The 24,875-nt window shown below is 41.4% G+C and overlaps 1 protein-coding gene across 1 annotated transcript in view; it reads right to left on the bottom strand.

The window, feature by feature from the left end:
• REXO1 (RNA exonuclease 1 homolog) overlaps nucleotides 1–24,875 on the bottom strand; it is a 90,038-nt gene that overhangs the window by 11,271 nt on the left and 53,892 nt on the right. The window contains exons 9-13 of the mRNA XM_083179430.1: nucleotides 18,244–18,381; nucleotides 15,553–15,666; nucleotides 14,846–14,919; nucleotides 14,052–14,162; nucleotides 2,288–2,403 (exon numbers count right to left, since the gene is read on the bottom strand). Coding sequence (XP_083035556.1) covers nucleotides 2,288–2,403; nucleotides 14,052–14,162; nucleotides 14,846–14,919; nucleotides 15,553–15,666; nucleotides 18,244–18,381 — 553 coding nt within the window. The remainder of the gene's footprint in view (nucleotides 1–2,287; nucleotides 2,404–14,051; nucleotides 14,163–14,845; nucleotides 14,920–15,552; nucleotides 15,667–18,243; nucleotides 18,382–24,875) is intronic.

The raw sequence follows: 24,875 nt of genomic DNA, 5'->3' as shown, positions 1-24,875 counted from the left end.
TCATGGTGTGCCTTGGCAATTTTAAAATCTTATTTAGTGTGCTGCAAGGTAGAAAGGTTGAAAATCACTATCTAAGGACTCCATTTGGAAGGCACTTGCACATTTTTCGCAAATTAGCCACTAGATTTAAAGCTACAATAATGAAGGCAAAACAAACCGGATGTTTGCTTTTAAACTAATTGGCCCTTTAAGGTTATGGGCCGTATCACAGAAAATGAAAATCTTATATCTGGGCCTGACTCATATGCACAAAGCATATTACGCACTTCACTACCATACCAAAAATATAGTAAATAATGGTGTTAAAGAATCATATAAACAAGTGTTTCAGACTTATCTTTGATCATGTTTATTAAAAAAAAAAAAACACCCCACAATCATGATAAATAATATGATTACAGTTGATACGGATTAAGGTTAAAGTTCTGAGGCGTGTGTTCAAAACAAAAACCTTTAATTGCTGCACATGTACTGTACCAGTATCATTTGTGGTAAATTCTGATTTGCAGTGCTAAACAGAATTAACACACATTGGAGCTTTGTGGCAACAATCATCTAGCTTCAGAATACATACAGATAGTGGTAGATGCTCAATTAGTTCAGTAACATTACCCAGGTGCATGAGGGAGGGGTTAATACTGGGTAAGTAAAACAATAAATTTTTTTCCCTCAGCACACTGAGTAATGTTAGTAACCAATCTTGAACACTACATGATAATAGAATTCAGAGATATTGGTTACATATAATTTCGCAGGTGTATGCTATGCCCCCAATCCGCGTCAAGGCTTCTCTGTATGTTGGGGGTCCCTAGCGCTATATCTAGGTGCAGGGTGTGGCACCCCAAAAACTATCATGAGCTAGGAAGCCAGTGAGATATATATTAATATAGCCCAGTAATAGTAGTGAATAATATAATTAGCCACACTTTGATAACTTTACACAATGGACCTTGTTAAGGTCAGTCCGGTCAGAGCAACCTTACATATGCATGCACCTTCGGTCCTGCATGCACCTTCGGCCGGCGACCATTGAAAGATGTGGGATGTCTTAGTGGCATGCAAAAGGATATTTATATAAAACATCCATTCGCAGCCATTGCGAATAGTAGACCGACTGGATGGGCTGGGTGGCTTTAGTGCGGCATGCCCTTACATTATATTAACACTTTTCCCTCACTAACACTATCTCTATCCTATTTTAATTACATTTCATTTATCTCTCTCTTTATATATAGCTTCGGCTTCTTATCATATATTATTAACACTTAGTATATCACTGGCATGCCGCGCTGGGCTTCCCAGCTTATGATAGTTTTTGGGGTGCCGCACCCTGCACCTAGATATAGCGCTAGGGACCCCCAATATACAGAGAAGCCTTGACGTGGCTTGGGGGCATAGCATACACCTGCGCAGGTATATGTAACCAATATCTCTGAATTCTATTATCATGTAGTGTTCAAGATTGGTTACTAATATTACCCAGTGTGCTTAGGGAGAAAATGTCTTGTTTACTTACTCAGTATTTAACCCCTCCCTCATGCACCTGGGTAATATTACTGAACTAATTGAGCATCTACCACTATCTGTGTGTATGTTGTTAGAGACAGAAGGGAGCCCATATTAGGAGGAGATGTGGGCCGTGATATGCCACATGGAGTAGTCTGGGGTTGCTCCAAGGTAGGTAGCCCTTAGTTTGGATATATCAAGTAAGGAGCCATTATCATGTGGCTCCTTGCTAATTAATCATAGACCCAATTTAGGGTAACGGTGGTGTGGGGTGCGGTGCTCCTGGACTGGATGGGCTGGGTGGCTTTAGTGCGGCATGCCCTTACATTAACACTTTTCCCTCACTAACTATCTCTCTCCTATTTTAATTACATTTCATTTATCTCTCTCTCTCTTTATATATAGCTTCGGCTTCTTATCACTAATTATTAACACTTAGTATCTCACTGGCATGCCGCACTGGGCTTCCCAGCTTATGATAGTTTTTGGGGTGCCGCACCCTGCACCTAGATATAGCGCTAGGGACCCCCAATATACAGAGAAGCCTTGACGCGGCTTGGGGGAATAGCATACACCTGCGCAGGTATATGTAACCAATAACTCTGAATTCTATTATCATGTAGTGTTCAAGATTGGTTACTAACATTACTCAGTGTGCTGAGGGAGAAAATGTCTTGTTTTACATACCTAGCTTCAGAATACACTGCAGGGAAATGCACACATTAAAAAAAGGAACAATGCTAAATCAAGGACAATCACACAATTATGCTCTCAAATTCACCTGGTGTTGTAGTCCACAATCTTGTTATCTGGTTGTACAAAAGTGTCATAGACCACCTTAAGCTGAGAGTTAATGACAGTAACTCGTGTGAGCTCTAGTCCTTTTATAGTGTAACACTGTATAGAAAAGGGATGGAGAATGAAACACAGCAAAGGTAAAAAACACATGACACCTCCTATTTAGTGAATGGAAAGAAGACTATCATGTATTCTTGTATGAATAGTTAGAACTCAAGTAGCATTTCACTATAATGAGGGGCCTACACATGTAGCGATTGTGACCGTGATCTGCACACAGGCGATCTATGGGCCCTACACACAGGGCAATTTGTTTATTTTCCAAGCGATCTAGTGAACTCTAGTCAGATCACTACGTGTGTAGGCCTCATTAGTTGCTATATTAAGAAACATCTGACAGTGACATTTTAAAGGTGGTTGCAGAGTATGCAGTGATCTCCCTGCATGCACTAGAGCAGATAATGGTTCAGCGATCGAGCACAGGAAAAGTGGACACAATTTCAGGATTCATCATAGAACTGCTTTACCCAGAAAAGTAATCCAACGGTTTGGCACACAATTACTGAAGTGCAATCAAATTCTGGGCACAAAAATGTAATCTTAGAAATATTTTGCCCTCTATAACTTACACCCTTCCCCAGTATAATATAAAATATTGATTGTGTTGTGTATATTAAATACAATTGTGTTTTTTTTTTCACTTTTACTTGTTTAATACCTAAATTTACTATATATATATATATATATATATATATATATATATATATATATATATATATATATATATATATATAGTATTACTAATCTAATTCAGGCAACAAATCTTATCATATGTTAAAAATCAGGCTTGAAGTCAGAAGACTGGAGGTATCCAAATAATGACTTCAAGAGCGTGGTGCGATCCACAGAGACAGCCAAAAACATCTATGATTATTGAAAAGAACCAATTTGCGCCCAAAGTTCAGTAACTATGACTGAATGTAGTGGTTTGTTCGCAAAGAAGCAAACGGAAGAAAGAAAAAGCTTTTGGACGCACTCTTAATAGGTCATATAATTATTATAACATAACTTTTAATGAGATCTTCTAAAATAAGGTGACGAGAACAAATGAAAAAAAAACATGAAAAACGAACTTAAGAGAAATATATAAGGAAAAGATGTAGTGTGATTGGATCAATGGCCTCCTGTGTTCATCACGCTTTCATTTCCATTCATCGCATGACGTCTATGTCAGCATTGATGTTTTCTACAATGTGACCTGAGGCGAAGTGAATTGTTTTAATCCCTTCATATAATAGAAGTTTTATATACAATTTTTTGTTAGTTACTAAGGGAATCGATGCCCCAGCAGCAGTGATACAAATATTATTTATATATAGCTTATGCAGTAGGCGTTTCCAGTGCAATTTTTTGGTACAACATTCCCTTTCTCTATACCACACCAGGTGTTCCACAGGGGTCTCCCACCTGGCTGCTATCCTGGCCCTTCACTGCTTGGCTTCCAAGTTCGAGAAGTTTTGGGCAGACCAGTGAGGTGTGGTGGTATTCATAGGGCTGAGTTCACCATGTTATGATCGCCTGGTTAACTGCATTTTGAGCATACAAGGTATATACTGTACTGGATACAATCCGACATATAGACCTGTAAATCTTTAAATAATTGAAAATGAAAAACAGTTGTAAATGAGAGCAAAAGTATGTATACCAGGGTTCAAAATTAACGTTCTTTGTTAGGATGAATATTAGGTCAGTTCCTATGGTAGTATGGTTACGTTTTTACCATCACTAAAGTCCTTGTAGTCTTAAACTATACACGGCAGGGTCATGAGCAAAGTTCCTTTTTTGAAAACTACAGAGTCCCTCCTTGTAACAGTTTTGCCTCTTCAGATATAAAATCTACTTTTTGCAATGCAGGAGGTCAAAGTTAACAGCAGATATAGGGGCCCCGGTGGAGTTTTTTGTTATGTTAAGCCCTGTTAGGTGCAGTGTGTGAGCATAGATAAAGAGTCTCTCAATTTTTGATAGCAGATTGAGGGCATCAGTACCTTGGTGCTGCCTAAAGGCAAGGCGACAACTGTAATTATTATTATAGCTTAATGCTGATCACAGTAAATAGACACAATGGAGCGTCTCTCAGCTGCTATTGGCCGGCTGAGGACGCCAGTACCTTAGTGCTGCCTGTGGGCAAGACCACCTTCTTAGGGCAGTATTCAATGAGAAAAATTCTACGTGTTTTATGGAGAATTTTTGCTTTTTTCGCCTTGGACGGAGCATTTTGCTCTCCAAAAGTGAACCACCCTATTCAATGTGAAATATTCGCCGTCTTTCTAAGTGATTTTCGCCGTCTCTCTCTGTGTAGAAATTCTCCATCTTTTGATGGAGAGCTGGAATGTGAACTTTTAAACTAAAAGGTTTTTTTTTTAAATTTTGGTGTAAAAAAATCAGGTTTTTTTTTCTGTGAAGTGGCATGTTATTTTTATTCATGTGCTTATATTATAGCACATGAATATATATTTAATTTTACACAGTGCAGCCAGCAGGGGGCCGGAGCGCTCGAGCCGCTCATTAGATATTCATATATTCACTGCACCCGATCGTTAACATGCACGATCGGGTGCAGGGAATACTGGGTTCCCTGCTGGCTATAGGGGGGGGGGGGGGGCAGCCTGTGCTGCCTGGGTCCCGGGGAGCCCTCCTCCCCTCCACATTCCTCTGGAGCAGCCAGGGAGACTTTAATCTCTCTGGCTGCTTCCGTCCCCCGGCTCCCTGAAAAAGCTCCCTGCCGCGGACGCTCGTCCGCTGCAGGGGTTAAGACTCGCCACGAGTGGCGGCGAGTCTTAAATACATTGAATAGTGGGAGCAGGAGGCTCCAGAACAGGGAGAGTGCATGGCGAGAGAAAAAATCTCTCGCCATGCACAGAGAATTTTTTTCATTGAATACTGCCCTTAGAAATGGATATTATGGCTTAATGCTAATCCCAGTGAGTGAATATAGTGGAGCGTCTTCCAGCTGCTCTTTGGCAAGTTGGGGACGCCCTTACCTTAGTGCTGCCTGCGGGCAAGACCACCTCTTTAGGTATAATGTCATCTTGCTGATCACGGTGAGTAGGCACTGAGATAGGCAAGGCATCTCAGCTGCTAGTTGCAGACTGAGGACTCTAATGTTCTATCATCACCTCCAGGCGCTCAGCTGCTAGTCAAGGACTGAGAGCACTATTGCTCTTACTGTCGCCTCTGGGCGCTTGTTGCAGGATCTGGAGAGGTTGCTCAGCTGCTATTTGCAGGCTGAGAGCACTGTTACCTTACTTTCACCTCCGTGCGCTGAATGCGGGTCCAGTGAAGCTTGGGATCACTGTGGCGGTCTGGAGGTGACAGTGCTTGGGGGTTCCTAGGTGGATACACTGATGCTGGGGTGTCCATTTAGACACGTGTTTCGCAGTGGATGGCTTTCTCAGTATGCGCCATCTTGATTGAGGGCAGTTTGCCCTTGCTCTTGTGTTAGATTGAGACCAATCATCAGTATGGTGGATTGATTGACATATCTTTAGACCAAGGAAAAGGGAGTAGAAATAATGACGACCGAAGGCTGGTTTTTAGCTGATTGCAAGCAATACACAGTTGCTGGTTATTTGAGACAATTTATTATTTTTGACTGAAGACATTGTAACTTCATGTTAATTTATATTGCAAGTTATATTGGCTGCTGTCCATAGCTTTATGCTCGTCTCAAAAAGTTACTGGTAGTTAATTAGGTATCGGTTATAGAATATACAAATAGTATGGAATTTGTTAGCACTGTGAAAGAGGATCATAAGGCGCAAATATATAGGTCAAAAGACGTAGATTTTCTTGTAAACTGTTAATGTGCAGATAATAAGCTGAATGAACTGCAATTGGAGTAGGTGTTTTGGAAATGTAATTTTATATATAAAAGAAGTGATATATGTGATGGCAAATCTCAACAATTGTTTGCCTGTATTGTCGATTAATCTTAGTGCTGTAATGAGTTGTGCTAATTGAGGGGTGCTGTAGGCAAAAAAAGCCACTGCTCATCCATCCATAAGTAGACACTCGTGAGGAAATTGAACATACCCAGGAGTTAGTGTGTGCACGAGTGTTGTTAACACTTCTTGCAGGAATATAAAAATTTTTTTTTTGTTTTAGAACAGGAGAGAAAAGAGGGCTGCTTTTATGAGGAATGCACTGATAATTAAAGAGTAATAAAATATAACCTTTAATGATTTATTAATATTTCCCAAATTACTGTATGGGAACCTTGGTTGCAGTGAAAGATAGAGGTTAAAAATATAGACATACAAACATGTACACAATGTGCTCAAAGAAAGAAATTTGGTGTATTAAAATTACACAAAGATCCGTTTTGAAAGATGCTTGTTAAGTTGTAGACAGTGATGATGTGTCTCAATCTAGTAATCCCCTTGTATGTAAATTGTTTTTTATGTGGTACAGTGTGATATACACTGACCGCGAGATAATGCAAAGGTCTAGTGTGCTGTAAGGTTTTAAATGTTATCCCTGTGTCCTGTTGATACAAATCAATTTATATCACTTATGCAGTGGTCTCTTGATGCCATCTACTGGTTCATCAATTAAGCTGCATTTAAATTTTTACCATTCATTATGACAGTCTTTTACTGCCACCTACTGGTTTATTGAGTACGTTGCATTATATTTGTGTGTTTCATATATCAGTCAGAACAGGACCTCCTCTGATTATCAGATGTTTTTATACGACAATCAGGGGGATCACCTGTGCAGCACTCAGGGGGATATCTCTATAGTACTTTAATGTACATATTTTGTAGCAGGGTTTATATCTTCCCCTGTTTCTCCTAAGATACAATTGCACCTGGTTATTTACACCTGATTTGTACTACTGCCTGTCTCTCCCTAGGTGCTATAATTCTGCCTAGTATCTGGGCAATCTTGTGGTACAATATTACACTAACATCACATTATTACATCAGGCTAACAAACATTTCAAAAAAGGATTTCATGCCAACGCTAGAGTTTCACTGACTAACTCAGCTTTGTCAAGCTTGAGTCAGTCATAGCATAGCATGATGTGTCTTCCAATTGTCTATTTGCCTCCTTCAAATATAATGTGGTTGGCTATAGAACGATGTTACCCCCCCCCCCCCTTTATCAAAGGGTTTCATTATCACATTGTCCCACTGTTTGATTTCTCGTATGGCTTTGTTTTGTTCCTTACTGATGTTGCTCCTATATTGTGTGCATTTCTTCTTTTTGTAGAGCTTATCCTAGTCTCGTGAGACTAAGTTAGTGAAGACTTTAACTTCGGGACATATGTTAGAGGGTGGAAAAATGTGGATCGGTTTTTAGACGTGGGTCTTTTCTTTGATTTCGTGAGTACCAAGTTATCATAGAGTTCCTCCAGTGCCCTGATAGCTTCCTGTTCTTGATTGGTCCATGTGGCGTAAGTGGAGTCTTCTTTCTTTCTGAAGTAGAATTTAGTGAGTAGTAACTTGCGACTAAATAGTTGGAGATCAGTTTCCCACTGGAAACGATCAAAAGTGGTGGTAGGGCAGAATGTCAAACCTTTCTATAGCACGTGTTCTTGTATCTCTGTTAGAACATGTTGTGATAAATGAATTATCTGTAATTCAGATGATTCTCCCCTTCCCTGCCCCTCAGTGGGTATCAATTTGGTGTCCGAGATTCCCATCTGGAGAAGTCCCTGTTTGAAAGTCTGTTTGGTCTCGATAAAATTTACACTTCTTGGCTTGCTGACTATGTGCTTTAACAAGACTGGCCACCTTGATACTGTTTCTGTAGGTGACCGTTGTTGACCCCTAATAAAAATATAATTGAAAAAAAAATGTATTCTTCTTTCGCTCTATGGTGGTCTTCTCAAATTCTTCAAGGTCTTTTTTGTTCCTGGGAACATTTGAGCAAACTTTTTACCACTTTTATTTTAGATTTTCGGTGTAGAGTTCGAAGGCAGGGAAGGTCTTGGGTCTAAGGCCTCTTGGTGTGTTCTTCTGTCGACAGTAATTTTCTAGGCTTGTGAAGTCCCAGTTAACCCTAGTTTGACGTTGTAGGGTATATTTCAATTTGGTTAGATCAACCGTCCAATTTGAGTCTAAAATGGTTTCACTAACATTAGTAGGAAAGAAAGATTGTCTGTCCTTCATTTTGTTGTAGTTCATTCTTCAGGCTGAAGCTAGACATCTGATTCAAAGGTGATGATTGGGCTACTATTGAGAAGTATTAGGTTGAAATAAACCTTATTGAAGATCTTTTATAAGGGTATGAATACCAAATGGTCGTGCTGGATCCAAGAGCTGAGAGAGAGACCTCAGTGGGCGATGCAGACTTCAAGAGTGTGGTAGGATTCACACAGAAAGCAAAAAACATCATATTATTGACGGATGAACAGTGGCTTAGGGATTTATGCTGAAGCATCTGCTCCTCCCCCCCCCTTTTTACTCTTCCCTCTACACACATACCATCATCATATCTTTTTTGCCTACAGCACCCCTCAATTCGCACCGCACTAAGATTAATTGTCAATACTGGCAAAACCGTTAGAGATTTGCCATCACATACATACTAATTGTATATTCTATAACAGATACCTTATTAACTACCAGTAACTATTCGATCTGAGCATAAAGCTATGGGCAGCAGCCAATAAAACTCACAATATTAATATCAAGTTACAATGTCTTTAGTCAAAAATAATAAATGGTCTCAAATAACCAGCAACAGAGTATCGCTTGTAATCAGCTAAAAACCAGCCTCCTGTTGTCATTATTTCTACTCCCTATTCATTGGTCTAAAGATATGTCAATCAGTCCACCATACTTATAATTGGTCTCAATCTAACACAATGGCAAGGACAAACTGCCCTCAATCAAGATGGCGCATACTGAGCAAGCCGTCCACAGTAAAACAAGTGTCTAAACGGACACCCCAGCAGCAGCATATCCGCCTAGGAACCCCCAAGCACTGTCACCTCCCGACCGCCACAGTGATCCCAAGCTTCACCGGACCCCGCATTCAGCGCCCGGAGGCGAAAGTAAGGGCAATAGTGCTCTCAGTCTGTGACTAGCAGCTGAGTGCCCGGAGGTGATAAGACATTAACGTCCTCAGTCTGCAACTAGCAATTGAGAGACACCTTGCTATCTCAGTCAGGCCCACCAGGTAGAGCACCACCTACCATCAGGAGCTCCCTGGTCAGGAGATCAACATCACTCCTATCAAGGAAACAAAGTGGCAACAACATCAAGCCCACCGGGTAGAGCACCCCCCAACATCGGGAGCTCCCTGGTTTGGAGACCAACAGTTCTCTCCTATCCATATTGCAATTGGCATTCTATAGGACAATCACCTGGAGGTAATATGGGAACGGACACAGGACATTGCCAAGACTGGACTGTGGGTGAATATCCCTGCTCTCATTATTTTACTTGTGAACCCCCCACTCTTTTTATTGCATTTTTATATTTATATGTACCTATTTTTCAAAATAAATGTTTTAAGTACACCTGTTGCACACCTCTTTTAGCGAGCGCGGTCTCAAATCCCCTTTTCTTCCTCTTGCTATCTCAGTGCCTACTCACAGTGATAAGCAAGAGGACATTATACCTAAAGAGGTGGTCTTATCCGCAGGCAGCACTAAGGTACTGGCGTCCTCAGCCTGCCAATAGCAGCTGAGAGACGCTTAATTGTGTCTATTTACTGTGATCAGCATTAAGCTATAATAATTATTGGTACTTATGTAGTAGCCGGATGCCCAATTAGCATGTGATGCGACTTTCTTATTCACTGCATTCCACCCTCGGGCGGTGCGATGCGATTGCATCGCAAAATCGCATGCGATTTTATAGGGTGCGATGCCATTGACTTTGCTATACATTTGTATGAGATGCAGTGAGATTTAGGCACCCCCCCACACACACTATTCACGCCACCCCGAAGCGTGGCGAGCGCAGGAATGCGTCCTCCCGACCTTTTCATACCCCCACTATCCACGTCGGCGTAGAGATGATTTTATATAGAGCCTAAAGCGTGGCGAGCCCCGCGGATTACCTTACATGTATTCCGCGTCTGCTCTCCACACTATATAAAATCAACTCCACGCGGGGTATGACGTTCTGCTGCGCTCGCCATGCTTCGGGGTGGCGTGGATAGTGGGGGGGGGGTGCCTAAATCTAATTGCATCTCATACAAATGTATAGCAAAGTCAATGGCATCACACCCTATAAAATCGCAGGCGATTTTGCGGTGCGTTCGCATGCGATGCTATTTTCTTACGCAGAATCACCCGCTAAGCTATTTTCTTAGTGGGCGCCCGGCTACTACATAAGTACCGTATTATTATTACAGTGGTGGTCTTGCCTTTAGGCAGCACCAAGGTACTGATGCCCTCAATCTGCTATCAAAAATTGAGAGACTCTTATCTTTGCTCACACACTGCACCTACAGTAACAGGGCTTAACATAACAAAAAACTCTACAGGGCCCCTATATCTGTGGTTAACTCTGACCCCCTGCATCGCAAAAAATAGATTTTATATCTGGAGTGGCAATACTGTCACAAGAAGGGACTCTGTTTATGACCCTGTCGTGTATAGTTGAAGACTACAAGGAATTTTGCGATGGTAAAAACTTAACCATTATAGTAAGTTTTATTTATATAGCGCACTTTCTCCAACAGGACTCAAGGCGCTTTACAGAAATTAAAAATAACAATTCACATACTGCAATACAAAGGGTTATCAGTACAAGGAACAGGCAACAATGGCAGTACAGATGTACATCACACATACAGATATGCACAAGACGCATTCGGATAAGGGGCACGAACATGGGGACACAAACATATTTACCGAGCTGTGCAGTACCCAGGCAGCCATTCAGCGGCGCCACATGGTGATTGCACAGCCAGTAACAGTACTGATATATATACTAGATGTACTCTAATGAGGGACACAGACATGGGGAACATAATACTGAGCTGTGCAGCACCCAGGCAGCCAATCAGCGGCACCACATGGTGATTGCACCAGCCAGTACTGTACATATAGAACACAAAAGAACAGTACAGGGTACACAGAACTAGACATAACACAATTAACCTCTTCAGTGGCAATCCCGAGAATTTTCCGGGCTGTGCCTCAGTGCCCAGTCTGGCAAGCCCGGAAAATTCTCGGGATTGCCACTGTTTGGAGTCGCTGCTGAGTTCACTCTGATCTCAGGCAGCATTGCGCTGCCCGGCTCCCTCCCCTCTGCGGCGTCGCCTCCTCCTCCCCTCCGGGTTTTCAATAGAAGTCCCCGGCGCCGGCTTATGACAAGCCGGCTGCCGGGGACAGCGATGCGGTGGGGGGTTGCGCAGGTCCGGGCAGCCGCTGATTGACAGTTCAGCGGCGCTGCCCGGACCCAGGGGGGTAGTGGTGGTTTTTTTTTTAAAGGGAGCGCTCCCCATAAAAAAACTCACCCAGTGGGGAGCGCACCCAAAAAAAAACCCACCACTGAAGGGGTTAAAGCACAATTCTTAGTACCCAATACAGCTGAGATATAAGGAAGTGAATGAGAATAGATGCAGGTATAGATTGTAGGTGAGTAAGAGAGCTGTAGTTGAAATACAAGAAGAGTGCTGTGAGAACAGGAGGGAGGAGGGCATTATACCATAGGAATTTACCTAATATTTATCCAAACAAAAAACTTTAGTTTTGAACCCTGGTATACATACTTTTGCTCTCATTTACAACTGTTTTTCATTTTCAATTATTTAAAGATTTACAGGTCTATGTGTCAAATTGTATCCAGTACAGTATATATGCTCAAAACGCAGTTAACCAGGCAATCGTAACGTGGTGAACTCAGCCCTATGAATACCACCACACCTCACTGGTCTGCCCAAAACTTCTCGAACTTGGAAGCCAAGCAGTGAAGGGCCAGGATAGCAGCCAGGTGGGAGACCCCTGGGGAACACCTGGTGTGGTATAGAGAAAGGGCATATTGTACTGGAAACGCCTACAGCATGAGCTATATATAGTATCTGTATCACTGCTGCTGGGGCATCGATTCCCTTAAGGCCCATACACACTGGGCGACTTTGAGCTGTAAATCGCTCAAAACAGCAGGTTTGAGCAGGCTTTCAGCTCAAAGCCTCCCAGTGTGTATGGGCCGGCGATGAGCAGTGAGCGCTGCTGCGTGCTCCCGCATCATCGCCGGGAAAGCCGTTCATCTGCTGGTTATACAGCAGATGAGCGGCTTTCAAGACGGCTTTGCATAGCGCTGCACTATGCAACACCGTCCACACCCCCTCCGTTGGTGCCGGGCAGGGGGAAAGCCGCTCAGTGTGTATGGACCTTCATTAAGTAACAAAAAATTGTATATAAAACCTATTATATGAAGGGATCAAAACCATTCACTTAGTCTAAGGTCACATTGTATGAAACATCAATTAAGACATAGACGTCATGCGCTGAATGGAAATTAAGATGTGATTAACACGGGAGGCCATTGAGCCAAATCACACTACATCTTTTGCTTATATATTTCTCTTGAGTTCGTTTTTTCATGTTTTTTTCATTCGTTCTTGTCACCTTATTTTAGAAGATCTCATAAGTAATTTGCTTCTTTGCAAACAAACCACTACATTCGGTATCCAAATAATACCTGCGATAGGTGATCGTGGATAAGCCAATTATCCCCGATTAGATGGTATGTGTAGGTGTACCCAAATCCCTGAAATCAGCCACCTCACTGAACCTGGGTGTTTTCGGGAGTACCTTTTTTTTCTCTCCTGGTGACCAAATTAGATAGCCCGAAATAAAAAATTGTAGAAAAACCATTCAGGAAAATCGTGAAAAACATCAGTTTGTTGCATCTGATGTATCTTCGGACTAATTGAATACCCCCATAGTCTCTTGAATACACAGGGTCCAGGTATATACCTTCTAGGGGTGTGAACATTTATTCATAACTATCTCAAGTGGAAAACATGTAACCCTGTAGTAAGGGCTATGGAGTCTGAAACAGAAATGTGGCTCTAGGCATCACTAAATGAAGGAGGGCTGGAACTAAGTATGCAGCTTCTGGTCTGACAACTCTCATAACAAAATGACAATGGTTAATTAGTGATTAGATCAGTGGTTCCCAAACATTTTTGAATCACGGCACCCTAGAGCATCAAAATATTTTCAAGGCACCCTTAGGCCAAATGCTTCTTATCGAGAAATTCAGAAAAAAAATATTAAATTAAGTGCATTGTGTCTATATGTCACAGTTCTGTGGTGAGGGACAGAATTTGCTTCTGTTTGTCCACATATGTTATAATTGGCAGCCACAAACACTGGTTTTGCCTGGTACATTGTCCATAAATAATATGAATTGATCTTGGTCCACCAACACAAGGCACCCCTACAAGTGTCCTGAGGCACCCTAGGGTGCCTAGGCACACAGTTTGGGAACCACTGGATTAGATACTGCTTTCCAACATGGCATAGCCAAACATGTTTTATTCAGTATAGCAGGACTAAATAAAGGGCTTCTAATGTTAATATAATGTGTTAGAAATAATCAGGATTGTAATATCAAATGGATCCCTTCTTGGTGGCAATTTACAGTATTGTGTGGGCTGCTTTTCCACAGCCTGACAAAAAAAGAGACTACAGTATGTGGTAAAATTAATTAATCCCCAGAAGTAGCAAACCAGCCAGGCAAAGGAAGTCAAACATTTATATTAAGTCTTACCATTTCACAATCCAAAGCATACATTCCCGGATTTTCGTTAGACATTTCCAACTTCTCAAAGGTCTTTACAAAACCATCCAGATTCTCTTTGCGACCATCCTGTACATGTTGCTGAAGAAGAAGAGGAATACTGACATATCTCTTCTACAAAAGTATTGGGCCATTAGAGGTCCACAGAAATCCTTATTAAAGTGGTTTCAAGCATTTTGCACAGAGGAAACTAGGTTTAGGTTTCCTTAATGATATATTCTTACAAGTGAGTTTGAGATGCTGTCAGATTTAATTCAACTAGCAGCTCTTTTTTAATTTAAAAGTTACTCCAGTACTTTGTGTGTATAAAGTTTTTTGTGGTGAGCTTTTCATTAAACACGTAATAAATGTGAATTGTGTTTTTATGGACTTCTGGCTGCAGTTCTTTTTAATTTTTGTGATTTTGCACATTTCAAAAATGATAAGAACACCGGATCCATCTGGTCCACTTTAGCTAAAAAAAAGCACCATAGGTACCAATCCTATATGGAACCGTGACTGTGTCCCTAATTTGTATTCTTGTGTCACACAAATCTTATCACGGTTCTAATAGAGGGGTGTGTGCTGTCTAAGCAAGCAGTTAACTAGAAAAAGACTCTTTGGGCTGCAAGACCTACCTCCTAAGGCTGAAAATAGAAAGAGGAATGTATGATGCAGGGCATAAAACCCTCCACACATGCATGAAAAAGATATAGGTCATCATGTCCTGAGCCACATTCGCATGAAGAACACAGCTTCACATGACAAAGCGAGAAGAGACAAACCTTAGCTACTTGGCATCCCGTTGACCCAACAGCACCAGAACAGCAATTGTAATGAGTCTCCCAACCTCCAGGCGCTAGAAAAAAACAATTTTTTTTTAAGAAAGCAATGATTACGTCCCTTATTACAAACTCTGTGGGGGATTCAATGCAGAGTCACAACAGTCGGGCTGGCCTGGCAGCAATGACCCAGTCCTGTTCTCAGCCGGCTCAACACTGAATCTGAAGGCAGGATTCAATGTCCCGCCTGCCGGAGGCCAAAAAGGTGGCGTGATCGCAAGATGTGGCTGGAAATCGAGCTGTGGCCGGGAGCTCGTCAATTCCCAGCCATTCTAAGCAGAACATGCCCGACTGCTTGTGAAGTTCTGCCGAGATCACTGCTCAATGCTGTCAGGGAAGACCGAATTGAATAGGGCCCCACCCTTATTTTACCTGTTGGGAATAGCGGCGGGAGTCTGCAGCCCTCGATGCCAATACTCACTCCCTCTTCACCATACAGAACACTCAAAATATGGACACAACTTTCATTTGTAATGCGACATATATTCATTTCAAATACTCACTACATCCATTCCTAACATAAGCCACCTTGCAGTTTTTTTAATCCACTGCCACACATGTGTACACACAGAATTTCACTGCATCCTCATCCCCATGTAATTCTCACACACTGTTAGGAGCTCTCTGCCCCTCCCTGTGTCAGACGGCACCTCTCTGCCTGCGGAGACGACCCCAGTGATGAACACATTCTTCTCGTCGCACACAGTTTCCACTTGGCGTGACCAAGTACTCAGCTCCACAGCGGCAGCATACTTTACACGGAGCTGTTGAGAGGGGAAAAAAATTGATGATTACGGAACTGACAATATGCTGCTGAAAACACTTAAACATTAAACTATAAAAACATTATACTATAATAAAAAAAAAAAAAAAAAAAACTGAACTGCCACCACACCAAAATTTAACTATGGAACAGATTTCCTTTGCACCTCTCAGGTTCTGTAACATTCAGTCTACAGATTAAAACAGTGGTGTAAGCGGTGTGTTAGTGGGAGAAACCATCAGCAACTGCAGCATCTTGACAGCTATATTCAGATGGTCCTCTCACTTCAACACCCCATGCGCAATGCCAAAGTTTTCAGACAGAGGGGGTTATTCAATCTCACTTTTTTCCCCACGTGTAGTCGAGTTGTTTAAGGTTACGTTTTGCTCGACAGAAATATTTTTTTTTAACAAACCGTGATCTCGCCAATTCAAAGTGTCAATCTTTGAAGTCTCCTCCTGTCAACGTTTGGAACGCCCATAACTCGCAACATTGTATAAACTCGCCTTCGTGCCATCTCCTCGCCTATAAATAGGCTTGTAACTCGTGGTCCGTCGCCTATTCCCAGTATGACTGGCTTTTGGTTAGATGCGGAGTCTTGTTCCGGTGGCATTTTTTCATGTTTCTTCACGTGCAGCGTGCATAACCCAGCTTCCTTGACAGCTCTGCCTTTGCAGGTAATTAATATATATATTTTTTGATTGATTTTGATTTGGCCGGTGCTTATGGTGTGAACGTCAAGCCCTGAACATCGTCGTGGTGTGAAGCAAGTTAATGCTTGTTTGTTGTTTTTAACATGTCTTGTGTGGCAGATTTTTTTTGTGTTTGGATTGGAGCACATTTTAGAGTTAGGGCAGTATTCAATGACAAAGTTCTCCGTGCATGGAGAGCGTTTTATTTCGCTCTCCATGCACTCTCCGTGTTCCGGAGGGCTCGCTGCCACTCCTGCTCCCTCTATTCAATGTGGTTAAGACTCGCCGCCACTCGCGGCGAGTCTTAACCCCTGCAGCGGACGAGCGTCCGCGGCAGGGAGCTTTCAGGGAGCCGAAGTACGGAAGCAGCCAGAAAGATTAAAGTCTCCCTGGCTGCTCCAGAGGAATGTGGAGGATAGGGGGGCTCACCGGGACCCAGGCAGCACAGGCTGCCCCCCCCTATAGCCAGCGGGGGACCCAGTATTCACTGCACCCGTTCGTGCATATTAACGATCGGGTGCAGTGAATATATGAATATGTAATGAGCGGTTTGAGCGCTCCGGCCCCCTGCTGGCTGCACTGTGTAAAAAAAAAAAATTTTTTTTTTAAAAACAATATTTTTTTTTAAATTAAATATATATTCATGTGCTATAAGCACATGAATAAAAATAGCATGCCCCTTCACAGAAAAAAACCCTGATTTTTTTACACCAAAATAAAAAAAAAAAAAACACCTTTTAGTTTAAAAGTTCACATTCCAGCTCCCCATCATAAGATGGAGAATTGCTACACGGAGAGACACGGAGAAAATCACTTAGAAAGACGGAGATGCTCCGTCCAAGGCGAACAAAGCACAAATTCTCCACAAAACACGGAGAACTTTTCTCATTGAATACTGCCCTTAGACTGGTGTCTTTAAGTTGAGGGGCATGCTTTGGTTTTACTTTACATTAGACATTAGAACATTAGACACCTTCAAAAAAGAGGAAGCTAAGTGATAAATACATTATTCTGCTCAAAATGTCTCTCCATGCTAAAATTGCTGTTAGCAAATATGCAGCATTTGTAATAGACATGCTGACAACACCGCTGCTGATATGTCCTTCGCAAAACAAGTTATAATAATGAACATAGTAGAAAAAAAATGTATGACGAGTAACAGATGGAAATCTCAAACAATTTCTCAATAAAATACAAACATCACGCCCCAAGATGGAGGCGAACAAAACAAGTAGAAGAAATGCCTAAACTGTGTCGAGAAAGACATGCATGCATGAACATTGAATAGGGTGGGTGCGTGTCAAGTCGAGTAAAAAAAAAAAAAGTGTCCGGATAGCTCGGCTACTCGAGATCACATAATCTCGACAGGCGAGCAAAACGAAATGAGAAAAAAAAAAAACCAGAGCGCGGAATAAAACCCAAGGATTGAATATCCGAGATGCAAAAAAACCTAATTTCTCAGGCGAACTCCATATGACGCTCGACGGCGAACGAGCTCGACAGACATTGAATACCCCCCAGAGCTGTGATCCCAACCAGGGATATACAGAAAGTGAAACTGCATAAAGCAACTTGCCAAACTCCAACTAGGGAAAGTGGTAGATTAGCACAATTTAGCTTTGAGAAGATGACACACCAAGTAACACTAACAAACTATGTTGCAAAATTGGTAAAAGAAAAACCAACCCCCCAAAAATTGTTATGTTATGGGCTAGTTAAAAAAAATGAAGCCATTTTTTTTTAAGTATTTTATTCTAATTTCAAATACATTTTAAAATGTAAATATATCCCAAATAAATGGGGTTTAAAGATATAAGGCAATCACGTTTACCCAATTTCCTTAAGAATCAGATTTAAAGTGTAATTTTAATATTCTTGTTACTTACAGTCTAAGTTCTTTTTTTCCTCTGCAGTAAAAACAATCGCCCTTCCAGGCTTGTCAGGATGTGCGAGGGGGTAACCATGTTCCTTTAGTTGCTCAAGAGTCAGGACATACTCTTTCAGCTTTCTGTATAAATTTGCATCTAGGTATAAAATGAAGAATCACAAATTGCACAATCTGTTAAGGAAATAGTTCTGATCATCAATAATGGGTATTGGGGCAATTCATATACAGTAAAAAAAAAAAAAAAAAAGTAAACTTCTGTAGCAATATATGTACAGAAAATACACCGTGATTTTACTAAATAAATTTGAACTATTCCTGTTTACAAAATATAGATTTTTACTTTTAGGCAAAGCTTAAATGGATATCACTGCAAACTGTGGGTTGTCCAGTCTTTTTATAAATTAGAACTGGGGGCGTGGCCTGGCAGCCAAGCAGCCATTTATATATAAAAATAATCTGCTTAATCTTATTTTGTTGGTATACACAGTGGTAAATAATCTGCATACCAAGGAAAACTATAATTGCTATTTCCTTCTAGACTCCTTACAGTGGATTAGCGCCATTTTAAATTAGGCAGAAACAGAACAAAAAGACATGTTCTCATAAGGGTATGTGGTGGATAGGTCTGTAGTGTCTAGATGGACAGCCAAATGGTGGACATGCACAAAGTCGACAGCCAGGGGTCAACACAAGAAAAAAGGTTGAAATTAAACCGGTCAATAGGAGTTTAAGAATTAAAAAAATTTTGTTTACACTTTACCATCTACATGGACTCCAATTGGGAAGGGTGAAGTGTGCTGAGCAAGGCACCTGGCCCGAAGCATGGCAACCTTTTTATGTGTACAAAAATAGGCTAACCAGGCTGAATATATTTTCACTGGAGAAACGGAGGTTGAGAGGCGATATGATTAGTTTGTTCATATACAGGATTGGGAATCATATGGAACTAGGAGATGATTTGTTCACTAACAAGGCTATATTGTAGGACACTCGAGCATGTACTGAAGCTCGAGGAAAATAAATTCCGTACTCCGTTAAGAAGAGGATTCATCACCATTAGAGCAGTAAAATTCTGGAACTCATTGCCGGTGGGGGTGATGCAGAAACTACTGTTAATGAATTTACATTAAAACTGGATGCATTTTTGGCAACTAAGGGAATCATATAGATATGACTTATGCTGAGATATTGCATTAAATCATTAGATTTTGACCACATCTGGTCGATAAATGGAATAATTGTATGCATTTTTAAAGGGACCAATTGACGCGATGCGTGGGCATACCGGTGAATGCCACATCCATAGATTTTATGTGCTGCACAGAATAGCTATCGAATTGCAGGAGCGATCACATGTGTTTTTTTTTTTTTTTTAATCATTAGATTTTTATTTTTATTTCTTCAATAAAATAACAGGGGGGTACAGAAGGGAAAGTTGGGGGGGGGCAAAAAATACAGTGAGTAATAAGTTGTACATGTCTCACACATAGCATCAAATCAAGATAATACTTTGATAGTTCAGTCTGTATCCATATGTTCAAGGAAACATTGCTAATCCATTACATTTCAATTTCAATGCAATTCAATTCAATTCAATTAGCCCCCATCTACTGTGAGCACAGTATATTCAGATCAGGAGGACTGATGTGTACCGTTGTGTGACCGGAATTTTCCATATACATGGACCAGCCAAGCCATTTAATAACTATTGAGTTAGAGAAGGAGGAGTACTTGGCGTCGGCAGTCTCGTATACATAGTGGCTATGTACTTTATTCCGGATAGACAATATGGACGGAAGTATATCAGATTTCCATAATTTAGCGATGCTGGCCTTGGTAGCTATAAGGACATGACCCAGAATATACCTATCTGCCGCTGATAGTTGAATTGGAAAAACATGGAGTAATGCCATAGCTGGGTCAGGGGAAACGGGGTGGTTTAATATTGAGCTTATCAGTTGAAAGACTTCTCCCCAGAGAGGCCGCAGGCGTGGGCACGCCCAGAAAATGTGGAATATGTCCCCGGTATTACCGCAATTTCTCCAGCAGGAGTTAGGGGATGAAGGCCAGATCTTATGTAGCCTGGCTGGGGTGAAGTAGGCCCTATGAATCAGCTTGAAGAACATCTCAGAGTGGTTTATACACCGAGATATCTTGAAGCAAGATCTATAGATACTCTCCCATTCCTCCTCGTTGAAGGATACATTCAAGTCCCTTTCCCATAAGGATTGAGATTTCAATTTAGACCTTTCAAGAGTGGAAAGCAAGTGGGAGTACCACCACGAAATACCACCTTTATGTGAATAATCACTCACCCTAGTTTTAAGAAAGACAGGGAAAGTTGGTTTTTTAGAAGGCGTTTTTAGGTGAGTTTGTAGCCAGCTCCTAATTTGCAAATAGACGAAGAAGTCCTGTTTGGGAATATTAAAGTTATCTTGTAAATATTTAAAGGATACAAAATTCTCCCCAACATATAGGTCTCCCACTGTGTTTATTCCCTGGTTGATCCACCTTTTTATCGGCAAATTGGGGATTAAAGATTTAAGAGCATTAAATGATAGGAAGGGAGCCGGTAGGTCTATCTTTTCTAGAGAGGCTGTCATTTTATACCAGGCATCTAGGGTTGCTTTAATGGATTTGCAGGAGGATGAGATTTTCCTCGTTTCATCTGGAGGGAGCCATAACAGGTCTGCGATAGGTGTGGGGTGGGAGTATGTACTCTCCAGCAGGACCCATGGTTTGGGGTCCTTAAGATCGAACCAATCCCTGGCCTGGTTCAACGCACAGGAGGAGTAGTATAATTCAATATCAGGATAGGCTATGCCTCCTTCTGTTTTAGATCGACTTAATATCTTCTTTGCAATTTTAGGTTTAGCCCCTCTCCAGATATATTTAGTCAAGAGTTGATTAAATTTGTTGAACAGTTTTTTTTTTTTTTTTAATTAAGTTTTCTTTATTCCAACATTTCATATAAAATACATAGTACATAATAATTACATATAAAGATGATTACATTTCTTTTTGATACACAAATAAATACATTACCCCCCCCCCACCCGCCTATCCCCCCGACCACAGATAAACAAACATACATTAGGCCTAAACCCCTTGCCCCTTCCTTAATTTCGGCAAATCTCTTCATAACATCCTAGCTCCTTTGAACTACCTTGGTATTCCCTCTTCTACCCACTTCTGACCATTTAGCCAAGTAGTAGCTTATAACCCTGGACACCCTTTTTATTTTAGCTTATGTCAGTAGAACTAATGTAAACCTTATAAGTGCAGTCACCTACCTATTAAAGTGCGTTAATTTATACAATTATTATTATTTTTAATGTGTTATTTAAAGTTGGGGCCCTTCCCAATACACCATTTATGTCCTTCATCTGTTCATTTTCCTTCGCACTGTATAATCAATACTTAATTTATTCTTTTTCATTCTCTTCGTGTAACGTCTAACTGACCCCCTTTTGATTTCATTAATATTGTGGCACACCATACAGTGATGTAACTTGTGATTTCTTATCCCTCTTCTCACATTCTGTGCACAATTAATATACATTTTGGAAAAAAAAAAAAAAAAAAAAAAAAAAAAACACAAATAAAGAAATATATATATATACATTTACTAACTTACAAATGTGTTTATGTGCATTAATTAACTATAACTTTTATTTTATCCTTTTCCCTTATATACTTCCTAACTCTATCTACATTGTAAGCTACTGTGTCCCTGATTACTCATACCGAGTTACAAACTATTACACACAACTCTCCCTCATTAACCGTCTTTCGGAACACCTATTTTGTAGAACCTTGATTGTTTCCATTGTCCCCAGGTCTTCCAAAATTTGGAACCCGCTCCCTTTGTGGCATATACATACCGCTCATGTTCACAAGTGCTATTAACCAGGTTCAGCCACTCAATCGTTTTTGGGCCTGAAGAGGCCATCCACTGCCTTGCAATTATTACTTTAGCAATAGCCGACAAGTTCATCACCAATTGCCTCCATTCACGTGCCTGGTTATACTCCTCCCAAACCCCCATTACCAAATTTAACGCAGTTAGGGACCCCCGGGGAACTCCCAATATTTCTAATTTAACAATGATCTCGTCCCAAAATTTTTTAATTACGTCGCACTCCCACAGAAGATGCCAAAAGGTGCCCGAATCGGCCCTACATTTGGGACATCTATCCGACTGGACTCCAGCGATTTTTTTCAGTTTTACCGGGGTTATATAGCTCCTGTGCAAAATGTTAAATTGTACTTGCTGGATTCGGATTGATGATGTAGCCTTACCCGGAAATGACAGTGCCTCCCCCCATTCATTCTCGTCCAGTCCCGGAATATCGGTCAACCATTTTTCTTTCAGGACCAACAACTCTTCATTTTGAATATATGAGTTCAGATACCTATACACCTTAGACAATCTTTTCCCGCCGCTCAATTGCCGGAGGAATTTTTTACATGGCGATTCAACTATGTTATCCCTTATCCCACTGCCCACCTGCATCAGAGCACTTCTGACTTGAAGGAATCTAAAAAACATGTGTCTGGGCAGATCATACTCCATCTGAAGTTCACTAAACGATCTGATGTTTCCTTCATAATAAAATTGACCTACCGTGAACACCCCATATTTCCCCCAAGCCGCCCCTCCCTGCTGCTCTTTTAATTCTCTCAGGGCCTCCATGGAAAATATTGATGTATCGGGATCTATCCCGGTGTAATTGAACGCTTTACATATCCAATTCCATATCTTCACTGCTTGTGTTATAATTGATGGCTGATTGCCCCGCAGATCCCTAGAAAGCAAACGCTGAAGTGGAGCAAGATCTGCCCCCCCACACTGCATTAATTTCACCAATTCCTCGGTGGCTTCCCCTTCCCGGACCCAGGCCCATAAATGAACCAGTTGGGCAGCAATATAATAAATCTTAAAATTTGGAACTGCCAAGCCCCCCTTATCCCTATCTCTGCACAACGTGTCCATCTTAATCCTTGCGCGCTTGTTCTGCCAGATAAATGAAAAGATGATACTATTGATTTTCTTAAAGTATTCATCCTTAATAAATACCGGAGAATGTTGGAATACATAGAGTAACCTGGGCAGTAATGACATTTTTATTAGATTAACCCTTCCGATTTGTGATAGAGGGAGTTTTATCCAACAACGGCACTTGACCTTAATATCTTTGATCAACGGGAGAAGATTGTCACCGATGTAATCGGTTGCCCTTTTTGACACAAGTATCCCTAGGTATCTGAACTTTTCCACTGGCTGAAGAGATGGGCCCAATAAGTCTGTGAGGTTTTGGTTTGGGTTCCTAATATACATTAAATGCGATTTTTCCCAATTCATTTTAATCCCCGAGAAATCCCCAAACTCCTGGAGATATTCCATGATTCTGGGGATATCCCGCTCAGGATCAGAGACACCTACTAGTAAATCATCTGCATATAATGACACCATATTTAATCCCAACCCCGGACCCTGCTCTCCTCTATCCAATAATTGTCGCAATGCGCAGGCCAGGGGCTCTATTGCCACCGCAAAGAGCAAGGGGGAGAGGGGACACCCCTGTCTGGTACCCCTGAACAAGGGGAACAGGGGGGACGTGAACCCGTTTATCGTCATTCTTGCCCGAGGACTCTTATAAAGCAATGATATCCACTTTATAAACCTGTCACCAAAACCAAAGGTCCTGAGGACTGTCCACAAATATTCCCACTCAATGGAGTCGAACGCCTTATTAGCGTCAAAGGATGCTACTGCGGCATTAATGCACCCACCTTCCGCCATTTGGATATATGAGAAGACCCTTCTCAGATTGATCATTGTCGACTTACCGGCCATGAAGCCGGTTTGGTCGGGATGGATAATGTTGTTAATGATTTTACTCAATCTATTCACTAATATTTTTGCGAATATTTTAGCATCCGACGCAATTAACGAAATCGGCCTGTATGAATCAATCCGAGAAGGGTCCTTCCCACTTTTGGGGATCATTATTATGGATGCCTCTGACATTGAGGGGGATATACTCTCCTCCTCCTCCATTGCTTGAAAGAGTCTTAGCAGCTGTGGTCCCAAAATCTTATCATACTGCTTATAAAGTTCCCCGGGGAGCCCATCTAGCCCAGGAGCTTTATTGACCGGCAAAGATTTAATCGCTTCTACCACTTCCGCTAGTTCTATGGGGGCATCGAGAAGATCTTTCATTTCTGACGGGAGCCGTGGCATGGTTATTAAACCCAGATAATCCCTAATTTCTTCCTTCCTCTTACCTAATTGAGATTGATATGTTTTGCTAAAATAGGTCACAAAGGCTTGTGCAATCTTCGGGGTCTCCACCACCACCTCCCCCGTCTCTAGTATGATTTTTGGGATAATATTCGAGGGCCGATCTTGTCTTGCCAAATGTGCAAGCCATTTCCCCGCCCTATCTGCACTCGCGTACCAACGGTGATCCCCAGATATTAACCTTCTGCATGTTATATCTTGTAGATATTCCAGCCATTCCTGTTGAGCTAGCTGCCAGGCGACCCTATCTACTTCAAGATTATTCTTTAGGAATTCCGACTCAAGATTGCCCATCCTTGTTTCCAACTCAATAGCCCTAGCCC

Source organism: Crinia signifera, chromosome 1 (genome assembly GCF_055691185.1).
Source record: "Crinia signifera chromosome 1, ASM5569118v1, whole genome shotgun sequence".
NCBI classification, from domain to species: domain Eukaryota; kingdom Metazoa; phylum Chordata; class Amphibia; order Anura; family Myobatrachidae; genus Crinia; species Crinia signifera.
This window is presented reverse-complemented; position numbering and strand designations above follow the sequence as displayed.